Consider the following 26839-nt stretch of genomic DNA (forward strand, 5'->3'; position numbering starts at 1 on the left):
GTGTGACTGGATCATCCCTGAACCAATCATCACTTAGCTGGGGGATGAAATTACTCAGATCAATTTATACCAATGAAGGCCTATACCTAGAGCTGCTGGTGGGGTCAATCCCACTCAAATTGCACAGTTGTTATACAATGGGGGAGAAGTGGAATGGATGTTGGAAAATAACCACAATGTCCACTACAAGGGAATAATTAAGAAAGAGGAAGATATGGGGTCCAAGAAAGATTGGGTCCAACCCAGAAGAGTAATGAAGGGACGTCCCAGGATGACAGCTGTGCCGCAGGCCTACAGAGCAATCAGTCCAAATTGGAGCAGGAAGACGGAGGCTCCAGGAGGAAGGTATCTGGGGAAAAAGGGGATTCAAATGATTTTATACTTTCCTTGAGAATTTGAAATAAATTGAGAAGATGATAAAGTCAGGCAATGCAAGGGAAAAAAGAAAGGCATTTAGAAACTACAGGAAAAAATACTGTATACAGAAAGAAATGTAATCCTATTGGATCTTTATGGAACAATATTTACATAATCATAAAAGCAGAAACACTTTATTGAATTTAAACTTTTAGAATGAACTATCAACAAAGTACAGATGACTTAATTATGGTTACAGACAGAATGTTAAAATATTATTAACCTTGTTAATATAAAAGTAAAGAAGACAGAATTAAGAAATAGAAATCTATTAGTTAAAGGTTAAAAGGTAAGGAATAGAGGATATATAACTGGCGACATCTCTATACTGAAGGCATAGGAGGAGAGTAGTTTGTTGGCATAAATAGCAGGTCATCAACAGACAATGACTAAAATTGATAGATAAGTTGATAAATAGAATATATGTATATTATTTAGAGATATGAGGATAATCACCAGAAAAACTAAAAACAGTTAAAGGTAGACTAGTAGATTTTCAGGTCAAGATGACAGACTTACCATGTATTTATCTCCACTCCCTCCTGAGATCCTGTTAAAATGACCATAAAGGAATAAAAAAAAAAAAAGTATAAAAACACAATGATGAAGAGAATGGGAGCAGGTCCATCCACAAAAGAGATTTCAACAAATTTCTGGAAGATAAGAAGTAAATGGAGAAATGGTGACTGATGAAGCATGGTGAAGGGAGCCATAGCCTGGAGTATGTATGGAGGAGATGTCTCTGAGGAAGGAGTTGGTCTTTCTCTGCAGAAGCCTGGAGAGTCTTGGGTCTTGACAATGCCAAGTATGATGAAGGGTTAGGAGTGGGATGTAGGGCTGAAAACAGGGAAGGCTGTATATCAAACCATCAACCCATTGCCCTGTGTACAATTCAAAGCAGCCAGGTGTCTACCCATTAGTCCAAAACCAGAGGGTTCTTCTCTAAGGAACTGAACGATTTCAGAGAAAAGACCTTAACATTCTGGCCATTCAGGGAGTCTGTAGCACAGCAGTCAGCTTTTCTTTAATTATCCTAAAGGAAAATCACCAGTTGCTTAGCACTGCCCCCATACACAGTTTCCAATCAGATTTTCATTGCTACGTTTAAAAATACCAGTAAACAACCATGGATCATCAGGATTTCTTTGAGAATAGACTGTAACATGTAATAAAGAGACCAAAATAAGCAATCAAGGGGAAAAAAAACAATCCCAAATGAAATAGATATTTCAAAGAATAGAAGGAGATATAAAAATACCTGTATTATCTCAGATTCAAGATTATAATACATCCATAAAACAAGAACAGGATGCTATAAGAAAGGAAAAGATAGCTGGGCATGGTGGTGTACGCCTGTAATCCTAGCAGCTCGGGAGGCTGAAGCAGGAGGATCGTCAGTTCAAAGCCAACCTCAGCAACAGTGAGGCGCTAAGCAATTCAGTGAGACCCTGTCTCTAAATAAAATACAAAATAGGGCTGGGGATGTGGCTCAATGGTCGAGTGCTCCTGAGTTCAATCCCCAGTACCCCGCTACCAAAAGGAAAAGATAAATGAATGAATACTTGGAAATTTAAAATAAATGTATTGTCAAATAAAAAGAAATGCAACAGAAGGGTTGAGAGATAATGTTAATCTTCCCCCAGAAGGAAACAAAAAAAAAAAAAAAAGGAAGAGAGAAAGCAAGGGAGGAAGGGGAGTGGGAAGGAGAAAGAAAAAAAGGGAGAGAGATGGAAAACAGGAGATAATGGATAAAAAATTGTAAAAGACATATCTGTGAATTCCATCACCCAACTTTATTTCCAGAAGAGAAAAAAAAATAAAGAAGAAAAATATATCAAGGGAACAATATAAGAGAATTTTCCAGAGTTAAAGGGAAATAAAAGGATGTAAAATGTGATCAGGCCAATGAATGACACAAGATCCCAAACTGAAGCACATAATTATGAAACTTTAGAACACCAAAAATAAAATTGTTTAAAAATAACAGGAAAGGGGTAAATGAAGTAAAAGAAATACTTTTCCCATTCTTCCCACAAACTACAATTAAAGTCTTTCAACATTATATGTAAACAAGAGACTCAGAAAAGTGGAAAGATGGTGGCAAATGTGGTAGGGAACCAGATAGTAGAGAAGTGACAGGGTGGTAAGTTATTTTAGTTTTCACCTCAGCTATCCCAGAATTATGGTCAGAAAAGCCATCAACTAGAAAATAACTGCTCTACTCCACTCAAGAACCATAGAACAAAGCTGTGGCCTCACACTCACTGCACTAGTATAAAGACCAATAAGGGAACCTAGACTTCCACCCCCACTGTTTGTAAATGGATTGTCCCTCTCTCTTCCCACTGAGGTATGGTCAAAGAAGGTTGCATAGGTAGCTGGAACTCCTATCCCCACATATCACTAAGGAGGAAACTCTCCCTACAGTTTCAATGGAGAGTGGGTACTTGGATTTGAACACCCACCTGACATTAATGAGGCAGTGTCCCCTCTTCCACTGCCAGAGTGGTGTTGGAGGAGGGAAGCTAAAACAGAATATTTAAATAAGATCTAGCATCTTGGTTGTGGATGTAGCTCAATAGTAGAGTGCTTGCAGCATATGCAACGTCCTGGGTTCCATCCCCACTACCTCAAAAAAAAAATATATATATATATATATATTCAGTATCTTATAACACAATTGCCAAATGCCCAGGTTTCAACTGAAAATCACTCATCATACCAAGAACCAGGGAAATCTAACTTAAATGAGAAAAGACACTCAACAGACCCCAACACTGAGGTGACAGAGATGTTAAAATGATCTGACAAGCTACCATAAAAAATGCATCAACAAACTAGCAACATGTTCAAAACAAATGAAAAAGTAGGAACTCTACAAAGAAGTGAAAGATATAAAGAAAACCCATATGGATAATTTAGGACTGAAAAGTAAAAACTTCAGTGGTTGGACTAACAGCAAAATGGAAAGGACACAGGAAAAAATCAGTTAACTTGAAGATAGAACAATAGAAATTACCCAATCTGGAAAACAGAAAAAAGTAGACTGGGGAAAAATGAACACAACCTCAGGGACCTGTGAGACAATTAGAAAAGATCCAACATTTGTGTGCTTGGGGTCCTGAAAGGAGAGGAGAAAAAGTGATGAGGATAGATATATACAAAGCAGTAAATCTATGACTAATAATCAGATTTTTATTTGTTCTGTACTGAGGATGAAACCCAGGGGCAATTTACCAGAGCTACATCTGCAGTTCTTTTTATTTTTTCCTTTGAGATCGGGTCTTACTAATTTGCCAACACTGACCTTGAATTTGTGATTCTAAGGCGACTTATCATCAAAACTGGATGCTAGAAGAAAGTGGAGCAATGCCTTCAAAATTACATGGGAAAATGATACTGAATTTTATAATTAAGGTGAGGATGGAATAAAGGTATTTCTACATATGCAAAAACTCAAGAATATGACTTTCTATACAGCTTTTCTGAGAAAGTTACTTAAGGATGTGCTTCATCAAATTGATGGGAAAAACAAACAAAACAAAAACCCTGGGAATTAGTAAATAGTGGATATAATCATGGAAAGCAGTGAAGGGAAATCCAAAAATGATAAGCTATGAATTAGGCCTTAGAAAATAACTTCCAGATTTGAAAAGGGAATGAAGGGCTCTAGGAAGAAGGTCTTCTAGGAGACATAAAGTAGAATTGGTGTAATTCAGAGAGTTAATAGGAATTTTGAAAGGAAAAAATGGAATATAAATCAAATAAAATAGTAAAATAAGAAAAGTTAGAAACTTCAGAAAAGAAAAATTGTTGTAAGAAAAAATCATAAAACTTCTTGGCCCTAAAAGGAAGAATATATAGCCAGGTATGGTGGTGTGCACCTGTAATCCCAGTGACTGGAAAGGCTGACGCAGGAGGATTATAACTTCAAGTCTAGACTGGGCCACTGAGACCCTGTCTCAAGATTTTAAAACAAAGTAAAAATATTTATAGTCATATTGATATTAATAGCTATTTACTGCTTTTCAACTTTTAGAATCAAATAATAGTAAAAATACCAAAACCAAACCAAACCCCTGAGTCATGTTTACAGAATTCAATGTTGTCAGCTTTGACAATATAAAAAGCTAGATGACAGAAGTTGGGAGGTTAACAGTGGGAATGAGGGCTAAAAGAAAAGTCTATTTTCTCATCTAGCAAAGTACTAATCAAGACATATTGTCTCTAGTTCATGGAACAAAATACAAAGTTGTTAAATAAATTCCAAAAGTTAACCAATAAACTTAACTATATTAGAAGCAGAAAGAGAGTTTGGTATAAATGATCTAAATTCTTATCTGTCACAGAGGATATCAGTATGTAATGTCTAAAACTGATAATTTAAAAAATGCCCACATATTATTTAGATATGAAGATAACAATGGGAAGAAATAACTGAAAGTGGGTGCTGAAAGTAAGAGTGGGAGTGGGAATGTGTGGGGCAGTGCAAACTCTTGCTTTTTATAAGTCCTTCCATATGATTTGATTTTACTATAACATGCATGTATTACTTCTATTTTAAAATAATATTTTTTTAAATAAAATGAACTTTAAGGAAAAAAAATTAGTTTTAAAAAGCAAAAAACAAAACAAAAATCATCCAAAAATCAAAGCAACACTCTTATCCATGACTCCCCTCCCCACCAAATTTCCTTGTCCTTCCAGAACTATTGCAGCAGAATATAATATAGTTTGGGAAACCCTGCAGTTTCTCTTCTGCCTCTCCCTTAAAAGCAGCCCCTGCTCCAAACTGGAATGTTAGCCCAAACATGGCATATCTACTCTCATCTCCTTACATCTCATCTCAACAGGCCTGGAAAGTCTTTCCAGATCTCCACCAATTGGGATCCTCCCTACTCTTTAAAGCTTAACTGAATAATTCCACCTCTTCCTAAATGTTTTTAGAGTCCCCTCATAGAATACCTCTCCCTCCTCAAGGGCTTCCATAAGTACTCATTCATGCCTCCAATTATGAATGATATTTACATACACTTTGCATATATTATAAACCTACATTATTTAGGTCAATATTTCATGCCCCCAATCTTTTCACTACCAGTCTGAGATTTCTAATACTAATCTGTCACTCCCCTGCTACAAACCCTACTACAGCTTCCCATTGTTCATGGGATCAAAGATAAACTTCATTACCTGACTTCCAGCACTTCTTCCACTGCAATGGGTAATACTCTAAATCTATCCATACAACTTTGCTTAGGCAACTCTTCTGCTTGGAATATTCATTCTTTTTCCCACATGGTAAACAAGACTCAGTTCCAGTACCCCTTCCTCTATAAAAGCTTTTCTAATTCCTCCAACCTGCCCCACTCCAGGAAGAACCATCCAATATTTCCTATATGCTCACTTTGCCTCAACTAGACTTCTGTTGTATCACCTACCACACTTAGTGCACTTACCTGATTATTTGAGTCCCCAATTAAACTGAAAATTCCCAGAAGGGTAATTCCCCAGAACCTAGTACAGGGCCTGACATGCAGCAGGAATTCAAAATATATTTGTAGAATAAATGGATGGAAAAATGATGTGAGTGAATACAGCAAAAAACAAATGAATGAATAAATGCTCATATATCATATGCATGAATAAAAAAGTGAATAAGGTATGAGTTAGTGCATAAATAATGAATGAACAAATGATAAGTAGATGCATGAGAAAAATTAGCCAATAAGTGAATGAAAAATGCATATGCCGGTAAGGGCATGAGAATGAATTCCTACCTTCACATCTTGCTTCAAACCCACCAGAAAAATCTTAGCCCTGCTCTCCACCCATCTGAACTGCACACCACAGTGTTAACCTCTTTTAGATTGTAAGAAACAAAGACACATTCAAGTTAGTGATTGGGATTTATTAAAGCATTCACAAGGAAATAAGGAAGACAAGAACAGTTACACAGGCAGCCTTGCTGAAGAACAGAAACTTGAAAATGGTTCATGATCCAAAGCAGCTCTAGAGCCTGGCTTATCTTGTCACCCCCTCAGCTGCAGGCATCTGTTGCTACCTTCTCTAGTGCTTCCCAAAATGGTGACTCAACTACTTTATGGCTGTATTTATACTCCTCCTACTGCTACTGACTAACTTCTTTCCCTCATTGCTAGCCCATGGCTTCTGCTGCCTCCCAGCTCCTGCAGCTTTGAGGCTCTTGGGGCTTCAGTTCCTATTAATCCATGGCTTCTCTGCTGTAGCTTCTGCCTGCATTCTAACTCCTGCTGCCTCTTCCATTCCTGTTGCCTTGCTGCCACGTGGTTCCAGCTACTTCGTTGCTCTTGCAGTCTCATTGCTTCTGATGCCTCATGCATCTTGTCTCTTCAAGCCTTCTGCTGCTTCATGGATCTCACATGATCAGTTTTGGCTCATGTATTCTGTTCCTCAAGGCTCCTATTGTTTCATGGCTTCTACATCCTTTTGGCCCATTGTTGCCTTGCTGCTTCATGGCTTTAGTTAACTTGTGGCTCCATGATCTCATAATGTAAATATCTCATGACTTATGACTTTCAAAGCTTTCTCTTTGCTTTTGCTATTTAGTTTCTGGCTACCCCTCATCCACCACCACTTCTGCCTCATTAAATTCTAATTGTCCACTTCTTCTGAACACCTCATATTTAGGCTCCCTTGAAGATCTGATTGTTTCATGCATTTGCCATTAGAAACACACCACCTCTATGAGGCGGAATCCTTACACCAAGTCCACCTAATAGGCTTCTGGCTAGCCTAGAGATTGGCCGTCTTTAGTCAGGTACTATCCAAATCTAGCCATCTATGGCCAGGTCTGTGAGGTCACATGGTACAGAGCATGGCAACTTATGCTAAAGAAACCTCTTATAAAGGACTGAGGGCATGGCAGGTTTGCTGAGGGTTTCCAAAAGGGGGCAGTGTAATTGGCAAGCATCTTGTTTAGCCTATACAGTACATTGACCTTCATGGCTCAACCTAAGTCCCACATTCTCCCTGACCACCTCTGCCTGTCCTGATCTGCAATGGGACAGACCAAGACCGAGGCTCTAGAGGTGATGTGCAAAGGGAACTTGGGTTCCAGTTCTGGCTCCAACTCTTTCTAGCAGTGGAACCTTAGGAAGCTAATTCCCCTCTGAGGGCCTCAGGAAGGGGTTGGGCAGCCTCTCAGTTCCCTTGCAGGTCAATATTTGGGCATCTCACTATATGTTATTGGATAAGGAATGAGTCTTACCTGGGAAAGCCCTCAAAAACATCTCTTGAGGTAGGAAAGAGGGAGTCAGAGTCATGGCTTGAAAGAGCCTCACTGTACATAGGAGGTGCTTAGCCAAGATTTATTGAACTGAATGAATGAATCAATGGCTGGGGTGGGAGAAGTGAGAGACCACAAAGCACACAGAATGTTGAACTGACTTGAGGAAGATGCTCCAGGTGCTGAGGAGGCTGGAAGGAGATTCTGATTCAGAGATGGATGAGGAGACAACTGGGATAGGGCAGGAATCTTGGCTATTCGTGGGTACTCATTCTATCCTCTCAGTCACCCTCCACATCCAATAATCAGTCATCAAGTCCAGTTCACCATCTGAACAGCTCACACCTTATCACTTCCACTCCATTCCTATTGCCCTTGCTCTACAGCAGGCTTCTTGGTCTCTCCTAACTAATCACCCTGTCTTCATTCTTTTCTCACAAATGCATTCATTCATTCATTCAAATATTTTATTAGGTGCCTATTTTGTCAGGCACTGTTGCTTTCTGCAAGGGATGTACTGGCAAGCAAATATCCCCAGACTCATCCTTGTGGTGCATACAGGTTATTTAGAGCAAAATAAGGGAATATATAATAGAGTGCAAGAAGTTGAATAACAGGGAAACTTACATGCACAGGTGCATCCAGCATGAATATCTAATCCATTTTCACCCCAGCTGGCTAGCCAGAAACAAGGTAATTCATATCTAGAGTGCCCTCTGCTTAAAAATAGTTTCATGGTTTCCCTACTACCTTCAAACTACGGGCCCCAGTCTGCAGCATACTAGTCATAAGACCTTTAAAAGCATTTAAGAAAATTAAATTTGGTGAAACTGTTTAGAGGTTGGGACCCAGAATGGCCCATGGGTTTCCTGTGTACAGTTTGGAAATCACACTGACCCACCAAACTCCAGCTTTCCTTACCCCAGGGATCTTTATTCTTCAGTATTCCTGAATTGCTTTGCTGTTTCTTGCCTTCAGGACTTTGTGCATACATACTGTTTCCACTACCTGGGATTCCCTTTTACTTCCTTTTAATTCCTACCAGTCAGTCCCTCAAGTCTCATTCAGGTGTCACCACCTAACTAGAGGATGCCTTCATTGAATCTACCTAAGCTAGATGCCCCTCCTGTACTTCTATTAAGAGAACTGATCACCAATGGTTAATGGCCATCTTATGAATTCCCCCGTCCCCCAACTAGATAGTCAACTCCTCAAAGGCAGAAAAATGATTTGACTCATCTTTTTGTTTCTGGTGCACCATACTGATTCCCAGGGTGAAGCACACAATTAAAGGAAGATACTATTGTGGAGTACTCATAACTCCTTAAACCAAGGCAAGTGTATCCAGGGTATAAGGGAGTCAACTTGGTTCCTCCAACAAGCCCTAGGGATTCTACTTGGAACCAGCTTGCTCTTAGATAAACACCATGGTGTCCACCCTCCTCTGAGCACAGTCTTCACTGACTTGTACTGCCTTGCAGTGACAGGAGGCGCTGGGGGACAAGAGGGAAGAGCAGCAGGCAAGCACTAAGATCCAAATGGAACTCTAGGATCTGTCACTAAACCACTGGAACCTCACCCACCCCCTTTGGACATAAGTCTTTGAAGCTCCTTTGTAGCACATGTGTGACAGGGCCTTAGCCCTTTCTATCCTGTGAGGTAGGGGCTAGTTACCCAGGTTATTTTCCACACCTACTGAATCAGATTTCCAGAGGCGGGACCAAAGCAATTTATTTTTAAAGAGCTCCACAATCCTTTGGATGTGGGGGTGCAGCAGGGAGCTGCCGCTTTTCATTAAAGCCCTTCTGTACTATTATCACCTGTGTATATATTGCTTTGATTTAAAAAGGGAAAAGGGAAAGCTTCACAAATAAGTTCAGCCAAGATTGATAACTACCTTTATAGTGGAAAAAGCACTAGAATGAATTGGAAGACCTGGGTTCAAGCTCACACTGTTATCTGGTAAGTGACGGAAGCACAAACCCTTTTAGGGTCTCAGTCTTCTCATCTGCAAAGCAGGGAGAATAGTAATCACTACCTTTAAAAAGCTGTGGTGATCTAGATATGCCAGCTAAATTGCTTCAAATATATTTTACATAATCTCCCTTCACTTATGCAATGTAGGTGTTTATTTATCTCCTTTTATTTTTTCGTCAGGGCTGCGGATCAAACCCTGGGCCTTGTACATGCTAAGCAAGAGCTCTACCTCTAAACTACCCCAGCCCCATTCTATTTATCTCCTTTTATAAAATGAGGAAACTGAGGCTCAGTGAGGATCTAACTTGCCCAGGTTTCTACGGCTAGGATTTGAACCAGGTCTGGCCCCCGAACTGTGCCAGCATTAGCCAAATTATGGCACATGTACCACTGGTGGTATGTGACTTCTTTGGTTGAACACAGACAATTTTTTTTTGTTTAGATAGTCATGCCTTTTAATACGTATTAGAAAAATACATAATTAGCATATCAAACCAGTGACTTCATGGATATCACTACTTAGAATGAAACTGATGTAGATAACAATGTTAGACCTCAGATCACCTCAGGAAAAATACTTAGTAAATAGTACAGGAGGGCAATTTGGAAATATCTATCAGACACAAATATATAAATATCCTATGACTCTGCAATTCCACTTCTAGGAATCAACCCAGGTAAACTTTCAGACACACAGACACACATTCACACAGATACAGGGATGCTCCTATGTAGTATTTTGTAATAGCAAAATTTGAACAGTCTTAATGTCCATCATAAGAGAAATGGGTAAATAAAATGTGGTAGAGTCATATGATGGCAATCTATACAGCAATTATAGAGGATGAATTGAGCTACACTTAGCAACATGCGCAGATTTCAAAAACATTGTTAAGCAAAGAAATGGAGAACAATTCAATATAGCATTTGCATTAGACACAATATTTTCAGTGAATTCATATATGTATGTAAAAATATTAAAACAAAGTCTAGATGGAAGCATAAAAAACATAACAGCAGTTATGAGGGGAAAGAATAGGAAAGGGAGTAGTTATAGTTGAATGAGGCTACTTTTATCTGCAACAATCTAATTTCTTTAAGAGAATGGATTCATGCATTACTTTTGTAGTTAGAACTCTGGTGGGGGGGCAGCTGGGACCTAAACCCAGGGCCCTGCACATGCTAAGCATGTACTCTACCACTAAACTACACCCCCAGTTGATTTAATTTTTAAAAAACAAAAAAGCAAGACATGATCAGGATAAGAAAAGTATGATAATGTACGTGAATGAGTGAAGAAAGCTGAACTCATTGCACCAGGCTTTGCTGCCTCTACAGTCCTGTCCTTATAGCTAATGAGGTTAGGTCCCAACAGGATCATCACATATTAGGCCCAGGCTACCTCTCTTCCTAGTTCCTCACAACCCAAATTGGGGCCCAAGCACCCAGTTATACATGGTTGAAGCTACAGGCTTTCTTAGGACCTCCACTTACTAGGTAAACCCTGTCATCTCCCTGGAACTTTCTCATTAACCAGAACACCTCCCAGATTTGGAGGTTCCTTCTGTCCCTAAAAGCCAGGATCAGAAGCCCTCAAGGGTCCAGGCATGAGAAGGCTTGTACTCTGAAGGGTCGGCACCTAGTTGGCTCCACATGGATAATGCCTCCAGTGAGGAGCTTGACATCATTAAATCCTATGAGGTAGGTAATATTATTAGCCCCATTTTACAGATGAGGGAACTGAGGCACAGAAAGGTCAAACAACTATTAAGTGATGACTCGGGACCAGAACCCCTAACTGTCTGCCCTAGAGCCCATGTTCTGCTTCTAGTGCCTGACCAAATCCTACCAATTTGTCAAGGTCCAGCTCAAACATGATCTTCTCCAGGAAACCTAGAGGTGATCATCCTCTTCTCAAATTGGCTAACCACTGTAATTCATGAATCCACTACATCTCCTTACCAGGACAGAGATCATGTCAGATTTAAACTTAGTATTCTAAGCATAGAGCCTGACAAATAGAGGGTGTTCAGTATGTGTCTGATGAATATATGAACGTATGAATAAGTAAATGAGGGCAGTTTCCAGTGACTGCCTAAGACTCCTATGAGGTACCAAGTACCTTTGCCCAGCTCTGGGGTGCTGTCATCCTAAGGTCTCTTGGAATCAAATTCAGCCTAGGCTCTTTCTAAAACAGGTCTCCAATATCTTTTATTATTTTGCAAACACACCCACATGCACACAAGCAAACATACATAAACACACATACATACCCACTCACTCAGTGGGCCAGGGACCCAAGGGACCCATGATTAATGGGTGATGGGTGGGGTGGTCTGGGAGGGGGTGGTATGGACAGATGGCCCTGTTCAGCTCAGCTTAGCACCTCCTTCCAGAGGCCAGGATGCTCCCTGTAGCTCAGGAATTTTTGCTCCAGACCTAACATCACCTCTGTTCCTCTTCGTGCTTGATAGCAGTGCCTAAATCCCATGACTACACCAAACAGGACCAGGAGGGAGGGGAAGGTTGGGTGCCAAATATCCAGATTGGTAGAGGGGAAGTTTATGAATCCAGAAAGGGCAGGAGGGTAGAACTACTGCTACTGCTCATTGGGGTTGGGGTTGGCATCTGGGTACTTGGTGAGGTCGAAGGTCAGGACTTTGCTGATCACACAGTCCCCTTGCTGAAGGAGGAGGGAGAAAAAGAAAAATAAAATTGTAAGGAGAGAATTAAGAGGGGTCTAGCGCCCCAGGACCAGGGGCCTCAAACCCTCCTCCCTACATATCTGCCCATAGCCCAGGCAATGTTTCTCTGTGTTGAGACGATGTGCTCAGTCCCATGTGCCTTCTCTCCCTGCCTGTTTTTGCACTCTCCTCCTTTCTCCACTGTCTGGCTGCCTCTTCCTGGTCTTTCCACCTGTCCCCAAATGCAACAGCCTTGCCCAACTGGGCTGGCTAAGCCTCCAGGGCAGGGCTCCAAGGAGCCCAGATGGCCGTGCAGGACTTGATTCCCTACGCTCCCCCGCCCCTTGCCCCTCCACTGTAGCCTTCCCTTCCTGCCCTGGGGAGTCAGGCAGAGAGTGGGACTGGCTCCTGAGCCAGACCCGCCCTACCTCAGGATAGACTCCAATGAGGCTCTCAGCCTTGGTGTAGAACTCCTCCTTGAGAGAGATGACGATGGCCTGGAAGTTGCAAGTCGACTGCTCCTTGATATAATTTGCCACCTGTGTGGGGGGAGGCGCCGGGCACTTAGCAGGGCTCAAGCCCTAACACTCCCCTGTGTTTTCCAGTCAGAACCAGTAGGTGGGCGGGGAGGGGTTGGGGATGGAGCAGGGCAGGAAGAGAGGCTGAGAGAAGGCAACTGACTATCACATTGAGGATAACCCAGGGCCCAGCCTCCCGGGCACAGAGAGCAGGCTGCAGGAACGGCTAAGGCACACTCAGGAATTGCTCCCTGAAACCCAGCCCCGACCTGGGGGGGTCTCCCTCCCAGGCCCCACCTTCCTTGCACCCACCTTGCCAATGTTGGTGTTATCCAAGGCAGCATCGATCTCATCCAGGACGAAGAAGGGGGCTGGCTTGTAGCTGGGAGGGAACCAGTAGGTGAGCTGACACTGAGGGGAAGTGGGTGGCAAGGCACGGTGGGACAGCCCCAAGGCCCAACAACCAGGTCAGCTTCCCCTTTCAATTCGTCAGAAACTAAAAAACCCAGGTCTTTATGTTGCTTGAGCCCCTAAAAGCCAATACATCAATGGAGCCCTCCTCTGCACCCAGCCCTGTGCCCCAGGATCCTGGAGAACCACGAAAAATAGGGTCCTCTCAGGAGCTTCCAGGCTGGCTGGGGGATGGAGCTGTCCTCCTCTCTGGTCTTACTGACCAAGCTATCCAGAGGTCCACCCCATCCCAACACACCATGCTCTGCCATGCCTCCTTGCCTCTGCACATGCAGCACACTTGGTCTAGAATGCCTGCTGGTCTCCCTGTATAACTCATCCTTTATACTGCTCCTGAAGTGTTATTTGCCCTCAAAAGCCTTCCCTGGCCCACCCACACCTTCCCCCGGACTGGGTTAGGTGTCTCTCCTCTATGTATCTACAGCACCCACGCTCACCCAGTTACAACACTTAGCACATTGTTTATGTGTCTGCCTTCCGCTAGTCTGTGAGCATCTCTAGGCCAGAGACCATGTCTGACTCATCTGTGTCCCCAATCCCTCCACAGGGTCTGGCACAGAGAAGCACTAAAGAAATGTTCACGGCATGACGCTGTATAATCAAGCACTAAGTTATGTAGGGGTCAGACTCAAGTACTACTGGTGTTCAGGAGAGGGAGGTCAGGGTATGCCACAGTGGTCAAACAGGGATTCCTAGAGGAAGGGGAGGAGAATGAGGAGGTATGAAGGTGTGGAAGGTGACAGTCAAGCTAGATTTTCACAGAAAGGGCTTATTAGCCAGCAACCAGGTTAGCAAAAGCCTGAAGGTGGGACTGAATACATGCAGGGGCCAGTGACAACATGCTGAGTGGATGAAGGTGGATGGGGAAGACAGGTCCAGGAAAACCAAGGCCAGATATGCTGTAGTAGACATGGAAACAGGGATGCAATCCAGATGCCACCAGAATATTTTCACCTCTGCAGATCTTTGCATATCCTTGGGCCCCAGAGCCTCTGGTGGCCTCAGTTTAGTCTCTCCACCAACTGCCCTGGGGGCAGAGCCTTACCTGTGGATGGCAAAGAGCAGGGCCAGAGCTGCCACTGTCTTCTCCCCCCCTGACAAGTTATCCATAGGCCGGAAGCGTTTGCCAGGAGCTACACAGTTGTAGTTGATACCATCCAAGTAGGGCTCCTCAGGGTTCTCAGGGCCCAAGAATGCCTAAGGGAAGGCAGATGGGTCAGGATAGGTAGAAAGACAGGGACCCTAAAGGGGAAGGGCAACTGAAGATGGCAGAAGCTGGCTGGGTAAGGGGCTCCAGCCTACCTGGGCACTGCTGTTACGAGACAGAGCCTTGTAGATCTCATCAATGTTAGTAGCCACAGATTCAAAACAAGCATTGAAACGGTCAAAGCGCTCCTTCTTAATCTGTTCAAAAGCCTGTTTGGCCTTCTTTGCTCGCTTTCGGGCTGCCTCAAATTCTGCCGGAAGGAAGGACAGACAACTCCTCAGTGCCCTGGGTTCTGCCAGGGTTGAGGACCACACCCTGGCAAGAATGATCTGAAAATGACTATCCAGAAAAGGAACATTTCACAGAGGAAGAGGAATGCCTGAAGAAGGCCTCATAATGATCTGTATCCCGTGGGCTGGCTGCTGGACAGTCTAAAGGAAGAAACATGGATTCCTCCCTGGACTCTACTGTCAACCAGCTGGTGACCTTTAGCAGGTCATTTAACCTTCTAAAAAGCAAGTAAGATAACCTCCCCAGTTTAGGGTATCTGGGAGTTTTAAATAAGGAAAACATGCCAAAACAGAAGCTGTTGTGATACAACAGTAGGCCCTTAGAATACCTGCAGCCTTCTGTCCTTACTGAAGGCCCCAAAAGAAATGCAAACCTTACCATCTGAGGTCTCCTGGAACTTGTCTCGGACACTTTCCAGCTTTTCCATGGCCTTCATGTTGGGGGCAGCAATTCGCTGAAGCACACTCTGCTGCTCATTCAGTTTCTGCTGCAGTGTGTTCATTTCCTGCTTGATTTCCTCCTCAGCCTGGGCATCCTGTAACCCCAGGCCCAGCAATATTAAGGAGGCCCTGGTCCCAATGCTGGGACCCCCTCAGAGATGATGAACTCAGTGGGGCCTGGGCACCTGCTCCTGTGTAGAAGGCAAGTTCTTCTCCAGCTTGGCTCCTTTCACCTGATCCTGCCCATGTTAATTGCTCCTGCCATCCCTGGAAATTACAGGCTGAAGCGGCTTTTTCATCTCTAGCCCTTCCCCCAGGCCCTGTCAAACCCTCTGTCTCTGGAAAAGCAGCTGATGGTGCCCCTCTCTGGCTCTCAGCCCATGCCATGAGCCAGTACCATTCTAGGATGACCTACAGGCCCCCCCACAGGCTGCTCTGGACTCCTTCAGCTCCACAACAACTAAGACAACTCACATTTTCTGCTTAGATCACTACATCTGAGCAAATTTTACTTGTTTGACTTTAGGTCTTATAGTTATTGTAATATATGTCTGCGTTTTCGCCTTTCTGCCACTTTTAATCAATAACTATTTACTGAATGCCTACCAAGTGCTAGGCACTGGGGCTTTCAGGATCTATGACCCTAGTTCTTATGTTCACAGAGTTCAGGGGCTAATAGTGGACACATGTAACTAAACAATCAGAATTCTAAAGGATTAATGCAAAACAATGATAGGGAGATAATGCTGAATCAGCACAAAAGAAGGGCCCCTAACTCAGGCTCTGGGGTCAGGCTAAGCAAAGGCCTACAGGATGAATGGGTGAGGACAGAGAGAAGGAACAATTTTTGAGACTGAGAGCAAAGGCAAAAGCTGGAAGGGTTATTAAAAATATTATTATTAAAAATAATTCAAGAGTAATTAACTTTAATAAATTCAAAAGCAAACAAAAAAATCAACATGGCAATAGTAGCAATATGTATGTGCATGCTTGAGCATGTTCATGAATTCATACAAATGTGTTGAGGAAGAGCACAGGAAGAGAAGCCAGATAGGCAAGTGGAAGCCAGATTACAAAAGGTCTTATAAGGTTTAGACATTATCCTAAGAGAGGCCACAAATGATTTAAATATTTACATTTTAGAAAGCCCTTTTGAACACTGCTATACATTGCTGTGAAGTGGTCTCCAGGATAGGCTTTTAAGTAAAGTATGAAAAGTGCATAACAGTCTATTATCTTTTATCTAAGAGAATGGGTAAGGTATATGAATAGATCTGCATGCAAATATATTTGTATTTTAAGCATATAAGCACAAGAAAAGGATAATCCAAAAACTAATTAAAAGGTGATTTATTGAAAAAAGAGAGGTAAAGGGACAGGAATATAAACTAGAGTTCATCCCATGTACCTTGCTTTATTTTTTGTGGTACTGGGGATTGAATCCAGGGTGCTCTACCACTGAGCTAAACCCCCTTTATTTTATATATATATATATTTTGAAAGTCTCACTAAGTCACCCAAGCTGGCCTTGAAATTGTGATCCTCCTGCCTTAGCTTCATAAGTCATTGGGATTACAGGCATGTACCACTGTGCCCAGCCCATGTATTTTTTTGTACTTTTGGTTTTAGAACCACATGAAGATGTCATACAATTATAAAAGTATCACTCTAAAGATTACTCTTCAATGAAGAAGGTTTATGTACATGTTTAGCACTAAAGGACATGGCAATTGACACTTTAACTATGAGATCAAATTCGGTGTCACTAATAATGGGCAAACTGTGATACAATACATTTCTTAGTAAGATGCAACATGAAGTGTACTGCATCACAAATGCAATGCTCTTACAAAAAAAATTAACCTAAATTCACTGAGTCTACAGACTAGACCAAGGTTCCAATTTATAGGAGATATCAGGGTTGAAAGAGCAGGTTAAAGAGGAAAGGAAACCAACATATCCAAGATAACTCACAGACTCTGAAAGATCATGCCATGATTAAAAGGTGAAGGGACTGTTTCATATTAAAAGCAACTAAAGAGATATAACAACCAAAATCAATTCATAAATCTTGACTGAATCCTAATTTAAAGAGAATAGATTACAAAAAGACAATTTTTGGACCACCCAGAGAAATTCAAACATAAGCTGAATAGTAAATATGAAATAATTATTCATTTTTAGGTACAATATGGAATTGTGATTATGTAGGAGAATCCCTTATTTTCTGTATACCAAAAGTATTTAGGGTTGAAATATCATGACATTTGTACTTCATTCAAAAGACTTAGGAAAAGAAAAGGTGTATAGTGGGGTGAGAGGGAGAGAAAGAAGAGCGAGAAAAAGCAAATGTGGTAAAATATTCATTGGTGAATCTAAAGTGAAAGGTGTTTGGGTATTCGCTGTTCTATTCTTTCAACTTTTCTATAAGTTTGAAACATTTCACAATTGAAGAAGGGAAAAAATAAACTAAAATGCTAAAAAAATAATTCTTAAAAACAGAAAACAAAGAAACCTAACTTACATTAAGCTGGTTAAATACTCAAGAGAATTATTTTCAATCACATTAAAATATAGCAACATGACTACACATGCCCAATGAGCTTAGTGACAAAAGAACCTCAACAAAATCTTTAAACTATTTAAAACTACATTCAATAATCAAATTGTTACTAATAATATCTTATTGTGATTTTTAAACTATTATATAGAGTAGGATATAGTAAATATGTTATTATGTTAGTGTTGCTAGGAACCAAGATTTCCAGTAAGAATAATTAGAGACTCAAACATAAAATCAATGATGTTAAACTGTGAAAATTATAATTTCAATTGGAAATATCAAAATGAACTCAGGGTGCATTTTCCCTTCAAAATAAAAAATGCATTTAGTGGCCCAATCTAGTGAAAAGTTCTAGAAGCACTAACCAACCCAGCAGTCATGAGCATTCTAGTGTCCAGATGGTAGTTGCTAAATAATAACATTTCCCACTAAAAAAAGCCAGAGCTTCTTGAAGAAATGGCTCATTCCAGGTCTAGGCTGAGAAATGTAGAGATGAGCATGGACATATCAGGAAGCAAGGAAGATGACAAAGCTACAAGGGTTGCATCAAAATGATTCAGAAGCCAACTTGAATGCATTCCCACTGGCCAAAGATAGGATAATCTGAGCATCAAGGATAATAACCACAACAAACTGAAACATACTAAATGTGTTTAAATTCATAATGATACAAAAACAACTCAGTGGACAAATCTTAAGAATATTAAGGAACCAATTCACTATTTTACAAACTGATGAATAAAGGGAAAGAACTGAGCACATATCTTACCTTTCCTAAACAAACTACTTCAGGGTTACCAAATAATGAGAATTATGTCTCTATGTATTATGGCTAATAACAAAGGAATGATAGACTAAGACTACCATTTAGCAACCCCCAATTTAATTAAAGGATCCAAGCAATCATCTTCATGGCTGCAAACTACACAAATGACCCACAACCAGATATTACGGACAGAAGTAACACGAACACCTGTGAAGGAGTCACAACCACAACAAATAAGCCAACCCCAGAAGTCTAATCAAGTCTCTATATCTGTGTGGTCCAAAGAGGTACCACTAGCCATGAAACTACTGAGCATGTGAAATATGGCTAGCGTGATGGAGGAACTGAAGTTCTAATTTTATGGAATTTTAGCTCATTTACATTGAAAACCAGATAGTTCAGTTACTGGAAAATTTTTAAGTATATTTGGAACAACTTGGGTATATGGGTCTCCTTTTTCAACTGTAAATTTTAGGAAATCTAAATACAGATCAAGTATTTCTGAGGCTATTTTAGCATCTGAACTGAGATGTGCTGTAAGTGTTAAAATACATACTGGATTTTGAAGATAGTACAAAAAAAGATTGTCAAATATCTCATCAATAATTTTTAAAGCCGGCTGTGCTAATTGGTACATTCCTATAGTCCCCACTACTCAGGAGGTTGAGGCACGAAGATCACTTGAGACCAGGAGTTAAAGGCCAGCCTGGGCAACATAATTAGACCTTTTCTCAAAAATATAATCATGATATTTTTTATACTGGTCACATACTGAAATGATACTTTTGGATATACTAATTTAAATATTATAGTATTAAAATTACTTTTACTCTTTTCTTTTTACTTTCTAAAATATGGCTACTAGAAAATTTAAAATTGCACATGAAGTCACATGTTCTTTCTATTGAACAGCACTGATTTATAGAACTGAGTGCATTCCCACTAGCCAAAAATGGGATAGCATGAGCCCTACCCACTTACAGGAACTATAGGGAACAGTAGAACTATCTTTGTTTTGCTTTGAGAAGACAGTTTAAACATTACTGGATGTAATCAGCAAACTACAGAGTGTGGAAAATCCTTCAGGAGAAATGAGTCAATTTTTTCAATAACAACAAAGAAAAATAAAAATGGATACAGGGGATCCCATAGACTAAACAGACTTAAGAAATATATCAAATGATGGTTTTACCAATCCTCCTTATCTATCCATCCATGAAACAAATTATTTGAATCCCATTTCAAGAAGGCAAACTATGACAGAATGTGAATGTGTATGCAACAAGTTGGTACATGTGATACCAATCATCATATCAAGGAAATATTATTTTAATTTTTTTGTGGTGATAGGAATTAAACATAGGGCTTCAAGCCTGTTAGGCAAATGCTGTATCACTGAGCTATATCTGCAGCTAGGAATTATTATTTTAGAACAATGGTAATGATGCTAATTATTTTGAAGGATTTTTTTTCTCTTTCAAAGATAAAATCTACAATATTAACAAATGAAATGATATAATATATAGGATTTACAACAGAGTATATTGAGGTGAAGAAGAAACAATTTTGGCAATGAGCTGATGGTTGTTGAAACTAGTAATAGTACATGAGGGAGCATTTTATTTTTTAATTTTTGCATGTGAAATTTTCAATAAAAATCTAAAAATAAAAAAGATAAATTTGTAGTGGCTCCCACTGGCCAAGAATGGGACAATATGAACATCAAGAAGAAAAATGACTTCCAATGAATCAAAACATCAATCACATCTTAAGCAGTTAAGTTTATAATGAATATAAATTAAAAACCTCATTGGTCACCTTTGAAGATTACAAGGGTAACCAATTCATCATTCTGAAAGCTGGAAAACAAAACAAAAGGATTACATATTTATTTATCCTATCTTTCCTGTACTAACTGTTCAGTAGTCCCCTGTTATCCAGAGTGGATGTATTTCAAGACCCTCAGTGGATACCTGAAACCACAGAAAGTAATGAATGCCATGGTCTATGTTTTTTTTTCCCTTATATATACACATCTATGACAGAGTTTAATTCAAAAAATTAAGCACAGTAAGAGAGTAACGATAAAAAGAATTATAGCAATACACTATGACAAATATTATGGAAATATAGTCTCTTTCTCAAAATATTTTATTGAACTATACTCACCCTTCTCTTCTTGTGATGATGTGATATGATACAATGCCTATATAAGATTAAGTGGAGCTAATGTGTGGGCACATAGGCAGCCGTAAGCAACTACATTAAAGTTACTTGATACCACCACAGTTGATTTGATAACTAAGATGCCCAAGTAACTAATGAAGGGGGAGTAGCATATGCAGTGTGGATATGCTGGACAAAGAAATAATTCATGTCCCCAGGGATGTAGCAGAAAGGAAAGAGATTTCATCATGCTATTCAGAATGGCACACAACTCAGAACTTTTTGTTTATTTGTGGAATTTTCTATTTTAATATTTTTGGACTGCAGTTGACCATTAATAACTCAAACTTTATAAGGTGAAACCAGGGATGTTCATGGCGGGGGGGGGGGTTGTACTTTATTTCAAGGGAACAGTTGATGTGGCAAAATTCTTCTTAGAATTGCTAGACACAGTGGTGCATGCTTATAATCCCAACTTTTCAGGAGGCTGAGGCAAAAAGATCATAAGTTCCAGACCAGGCTGGGCAACTTAGTAAGACTGTCTCTCAAAATAAAAATTAAAAAGGGTTAGAGATTTGGATCTGTAGTGGAGCACCACTGGGTTCAGTCCCCAATACCTAAATAAACAAATAAATAAATAAATCCCACAAATAAATCAAAGAATGATTAATGAAAGAATTAGACTATCCTTTTACAACCCTTAACAGATTTAGGCAATGACTGTCAACATCTGCTAAAACCAATTTGCTAAAAGGTAATGGGGACTTTTATAAAAATGGATCACCCAAAACTAATGATTATGTTTTTCTTTTTAAAAAATTTGTATTATGTAAATTATCAAATATATACAAAACCTTGGAGAATATAATGAAACCCATGTACCTATTGCTCAGTTCCAACAACTACCAACTCATGCCCAATACTCTGTTACCTATACTGCCCAACTCCAAAATAATCAATTGTATCAAAGCAAATCCAAGTCATTCATTTCATTCTCAAATACTTTAGTATGTATCTCTAAAACAGGGATTCTAAACCTCAGGCGTATATTGATATTTTAGGTTAGAATATTTGTTGGGGGCTATTCTATGTAAGATTTCAGCAGCATCCTTGGCATCTACCCACTAGATGCTAAGAGTAATCCCTGCCCAAGCCATGACAAGTGGGTTTGAAAAGAGTGTCTCATACATTGTCAAATGTCTCCTGGGGGCAAAATACTCACCTAAACAATGAGAATCACTGTTGTAAGAGATAAGTATTTTTTAAAAAATGAAACCACAATACCATTATCATAACCTAAAAAAATTAACAATTCTCTAACTTTAAAAACATCTGGTCAGTGTTCAATTTGCCCTGTTTTATAAATTATTTTTATAGGTTTTCCAAAGCTGATTCCAAATACAGTGCAATTACCTAATACGTCTCTTAAGCTCCCTTACCTTCTAAGTTCCCTCTTCCCTCTCTTCTTTACAATGAATTCAAGTAAGGTGCACACATTTCAATGGGTTGATTAGTCTCTTAGTCTGTAACAGCTTCCCCTCCCTCTTTTCTTTCATTTATGGATGAAATCAGATCTTTTCCCCTTAGTTTCTCATATGTAATCCCAGCTACTCAGGAATTTGAGACTGGAAGATCACTTGAGCCCAAGTTTGAGGCCAGCCTCAGCAACACTGCAAGACCCTGTCTCAAAAATAAATATATAAAAACAAAAACAAATTTCCCATAATTTAGATTTGGTCAATGTATCCCTGTGCTTTTATTTCATAGGTTCATCTGGCATTCAGTGTTTCTTACACAATCAGCCCTCAGCATCCTCTGCTTTGACCAAGCATGGATCAAAAATACTTTTTAAGCTGGTTGTGGAGGTACAAATTGTTATCCCAGCAACTTGGGAGGCTGTTAGGAGGATAACAAATTTAAGGCCAGCAATTTAGTGAGATCATGTCCTCCCCCCCCCCACACACACAAAAAGGCCTGCCTGATGTAGCATAATGGTAAAGTGCTTCTGAGTTTAATTCCCAGTACCAAAAAAAATTTTTTTAAATGTGCCTATACTGAACATGTACAGACTTTATGTCATTATTCCCTAACACTAGTGTAACAAATACTTACATTGTATTAGGTATTGTAAGTAATCTAGAGATGATTTCAAGTATAAGTTATATGTATGCAAATATAGCATTTTCTATAAGGGACTTGGGCATCCATGGACTTTGGTATCCTTGTGGGTGAGACAGATTTCCTGGAACCAGACTGAGAGAAAAAGAGCATGTGCATGAACTCGCACACAAGACAAGTGAGTACACCATGACAACAAATATCTATGATGTGATACAAAAGGAAGTTCACAATTACACAACACTACCTATGATACATTCTTGCCCCCTCCCCCTAAAAAAGAAAGGACTTTTTTTTTCAGTACCGGGGATTTAACTCAGGGTCTTGTGTATGCTAGGCAAGCACTCTACCACTGAGCTATATCCCCAGTCTTGCACCCCACAAGACTGGGGATATAGCTCAGTGGTATCAAAATCAAATCAAAACCTAAATTTACCTACCAGTTTATAGGAAACATGGGGAATGAAGAACATGTTAAGTAACATTATGGGGACATAATCAGCCAAATCCAGAATGTGGAAAATTCTAAAAGATCAATGACCCAGTTTCTTCCATAAATAAATAGGAAAAAAAAAGAACAAAGGATAGAAAAATGTTATAGACTAGTGACAACCAATTTTAACATATGGACCTCTCAATTTGATTCTGACTTGAACACATAAACTGAGAAAAAAGTGGGAGGGACTTTTCATGGAAGTCTAAACACTAACTGAATATTAGATTATTACAGAGTAATTCCTCTTTTTTAGGTATGCTGCTGTGGTTAAGAGTCCTCATATTCTAGACACACTTGCTGAAGTAATTATGGATACAATAATGTCTGGAATTTGCTTTAAAATAGTCCAATGGTGATGGTGGTATAAAAAAAATGAGACTGACCATATGTTGCTAACTGTTGAAGCTGGGTGATGGGTGCCTGGCATTCATTATAGCATTCTCCTTACTTCTATATATGTTTGGAAATTTGCATAAAGTTTTTTTTTTTTTTTAATCAAGTCCCTCTGGATAATGTGATATGGATTGGAAAGCATAGGAAATTATTTAGGAGGCTCCTTTAAGAATGTGTGAGATGAAGGTGGCATGCCCTAGAGAAGATGTTGCAAATGTAAAAAATAATTTAATATGTTTAGGAGGCAGAATCAATAGGACTTGATACGTAAAATGAGAAAGGGAGGAGTCAAGCACGAGGCTCAGATTTCTGGAAGAGCATGTAGGATAAGGGACAGATCTGGGAGGAAGGCTGGAGTTTGATGTAACCTGTGGGACCTAGCACAGAGATGGCAGCTGAAGCATGAGGAAGGAAAGAAACACCCAGGATGATATAATGCCACATGAGGAGGGTACCCAGGACATAACAGTGCGGAACACCTGAGGCCAGTCTGTTACTGTACAGGAGCCTTTTGTCTGTGTATCTAAGCTCTGCCATGTATATATGTGAAATAGGGTAACTAGCAGCAAACATGTATACAAGCAACTGGGGGTCAAGGGTAAGAGATGCACATGTGTCTATTTGTACATGAGGGAGAGACCTTGGCTCACAGCTCAATCCTCCTTTCTTGTTAGCTCTTTCCTTTCCAGTCATGGTCTCAACAGGCTCCAAGATGGGCTGACCCATTCTCTCTAGACAGCTGGGAAGATACTCCCCACTCCCATGTTTGATCCTCACCTTCAGATCCTCACACAGGTCACCGTAGTCGATTTCAATGAGGGCTTCTCGAGCATAGATACTGGAAGTTCTCTGGGAACCACTCACTGATTCCTCCCCTTGGGAGCTACCCTGTGATGGTGAGAGAGAGAGTGTCAAATGGAGCAGATTGGCCTTTCTAGTGGAAGGCAAAGGGCTCCTTTGCAGCTTCCAATGTCTTTGAGGAAGCACCTCCTAGGAAGGCACTGGGGAAGAACCAAAAGAGACTTTACAGGCAAAAAGACTTGAATTTTCATAATAGGGATCTACCTCTTACTAACAGTGTGATCCTCAGCAAGTCATGACCTTGGATGCTGAGCTTCTTCATCTGTAATGTGGGCTTTTCTTTGGGACAAAGCCTGCCTCACAGGACTGTGGTTAGGATTAGAGGTAATTATGTCACATGTTACCATGATGCCCAGAACATTTCTAGAGTTCAAAATATTTTACTGAATTGAACTGACATGCTACTTGTGAAGAGGAAGGAAGAAAGACATGTAGGACAGAGGTACATAACCCAGTCAAAGATATATATGAACCTCCTACCTCTTCTTGGTTAATATTTCCCACCCACTAGCTATAAATCTTCACTTCCAATGGATAAAATGCCTTGGCTCCTTTATTGCCTTAACGTCACTCCCCTTCCTGTAACTAAGCTTCCTCCCCTCTGCATTGCTGATGTCCCTTAGCCAACCCTCTCCTGGCCAAAATCCCTTACTGCAGCTAAGCCTCAGGTCTCCCAGTTTCCCATCTTCCTTTGCTCTTTGCTAATGTCCCTCATTTCCCACTCCTACAAAATCCATCACCTGCTGGAGCCAAACTAACTTATGTCCCTAAGATTAATGGATTACTTCATCCTTTCCTGGCTCAACTTTCTCACCACTCCCTGGCTTGCAGTTCTACTCCCAATTCATCTTTCCTCTCACACCAAGGCCAATTTTTTTTGGTAGGTACTGGAAATTTAACACAGGGGCACTTGACCACCAAGCCATATACCCAGCCCTATTTTGTATTTTATTTAGAGACAGGATCTCACTAAGTTGCTTAGCACCTTGCTTTTTGCTGAGGCTGGCTTTGAGTTTACAATCCTCCTGCCTCAGTCTCCTGAGCTGCTGGGATTATAGGTGTGTGCCATCTCACCCAGCACAGTCATTTTTTTTTAAAACCATACCTGCCTTCCCTTACCTCATCTCTCACACGTACATCCCTCTTTATGTCCCTCCCACCCTCTGCCCACCTGCCTCTGTCACCTGCCTTCTTGGCCACTCTCACCCCCATCCCTGGTAAATTTTGTTCACAGCCCATTACCACCAGCCATAATACTCACCTCTTCCTGACTAATATCATCCATAGTGCCCTTTGACAGCGGCAACTTGATGTCTTGCATCTTGCAGGCCTGTAGCAAATTGTGGCGATCACTGCGCTTCTGTTCAAGTTTGGTCTCAATGGCTGTTACCTCCTTCTGTAAATGAGTCATTTCCCTAAAACGTCCAGGGAGGTAAGTAAGACCCAGATCTGGCAGGCTTCCTCTTCTAACTACTCCTCCCTCCCTGTCCCTGAGCCCACTCACTTGTTGGCACCCCCAAGTTTCTTCCGAATTTCCTCCATCTCATGATTCTTGTCATTCACTTCTGACTTCTTGGCCAGGTGCTGATTCTTCAGGTCTTGTAGTTGGGCCATGGTCTCATCTATGATCTTCATATGTCTTTGCTCTTCCTGGTCCCAGCAGGGAACAGGATAAGACATGAAGGTTTTCCCATCTCACTGTGGGATCTTCTCTTGCCCCACCCTTCCCAACAGGCAGTTTGTTGGAGCCACTCATCAATGAGCTTTGCTTTCACACCCCTGTAACCTCTTAGCATTCTTTATCTTATTTGGTTGCCCTCCCACAAAATCCCAATTACCTAAGTTACCCACTATAGACAAGTTTTGTCAAAGTATGGAAATTGTGGTATATACGTGTATTAAGAATCGTAATGCCAAAAAAAAAAAGAGTACATGTATAATGGCATAAGTTGGCGTGAACATACTTTATATACAGAGATATGAAAAACTGTGTTCTATATGTGTAATAAGGATTGCAATGCATTCCACTGTTGTCGTGTATTTAAAAAAAAAAAAAAAAAGAATAAAGGCGAAGGGGAGTACTCCTTAATCCCACCAGCCAGAGATAACCAATTAATATTTTAGTATATTTTCCCCAGCATTATTTATAAACAGCTTTACATAGTTGAGATTAGATTGTAATTAGAAGTCTGCATTCTGACAAT

General features: G+C 40.5%; 1 protein-coding gene across 1 annotated transcript in view; it reads right to left on the reverse strand.

Moving 5' to 3' along the window:
- Window positions 1-6313: 6313 nt before the first annotated feature.
- Window positions 6314-26839, reverse strand: part of Smc1a (structural maintenance of chromosomes 1A) — a 45033-nt gene continuing 24507 nt past the window's right edge. The window contains exons 17-25 of the mRNA XM_027950166.2: window positions 26140-26285; window positions 25897-26050; window positions 24552-24662; window positions 15211-15367; window positions 14637-14791; window positions 14380-14531; window positions 13176-13245; window positions 12774-12884; window positions 6314-12344 (exon numbers count right to left, since the gene is read on the reverse strand). Coding sequence (XP_027805967.1) covers window positions 12261-12344; window positions 12774-12884; window positions 13176-13245; window positions 14380-14531; window positions 14637-14791; window positions 15211-15367; window positions 24552-24662; window positions 25897-26050; window positions 26140-26285 — 1140 coding nt within the window. The 3' untranslated portion in view covers window positions 6314-12260. The remainder of the gene's footprint in view (window positions 12345-12773; window positions 12885-13175; window positions 13246-14379; window positions 14532-14636; window positions 14792-15210; window positions 15368-24551; window positions 24663-25896; window positions 26051-26139; window positions 26286-26839) is intronic.

Source organism: Marmota flaviventris, chromosome X (assembly GCF_047511675.1).
Source record: "Marmota flaviventris isolate mMarFla1 chromosome X, mMarFla1.hap1, whole genome shotgun sequence".
NCBI classification, from domain to species: domain Eukaryota; kingdom Metazoa; phylum Chordata; class Mammalia; order Rodentia; family Sciuridae; genus Marmota; species Marmota flaviventris.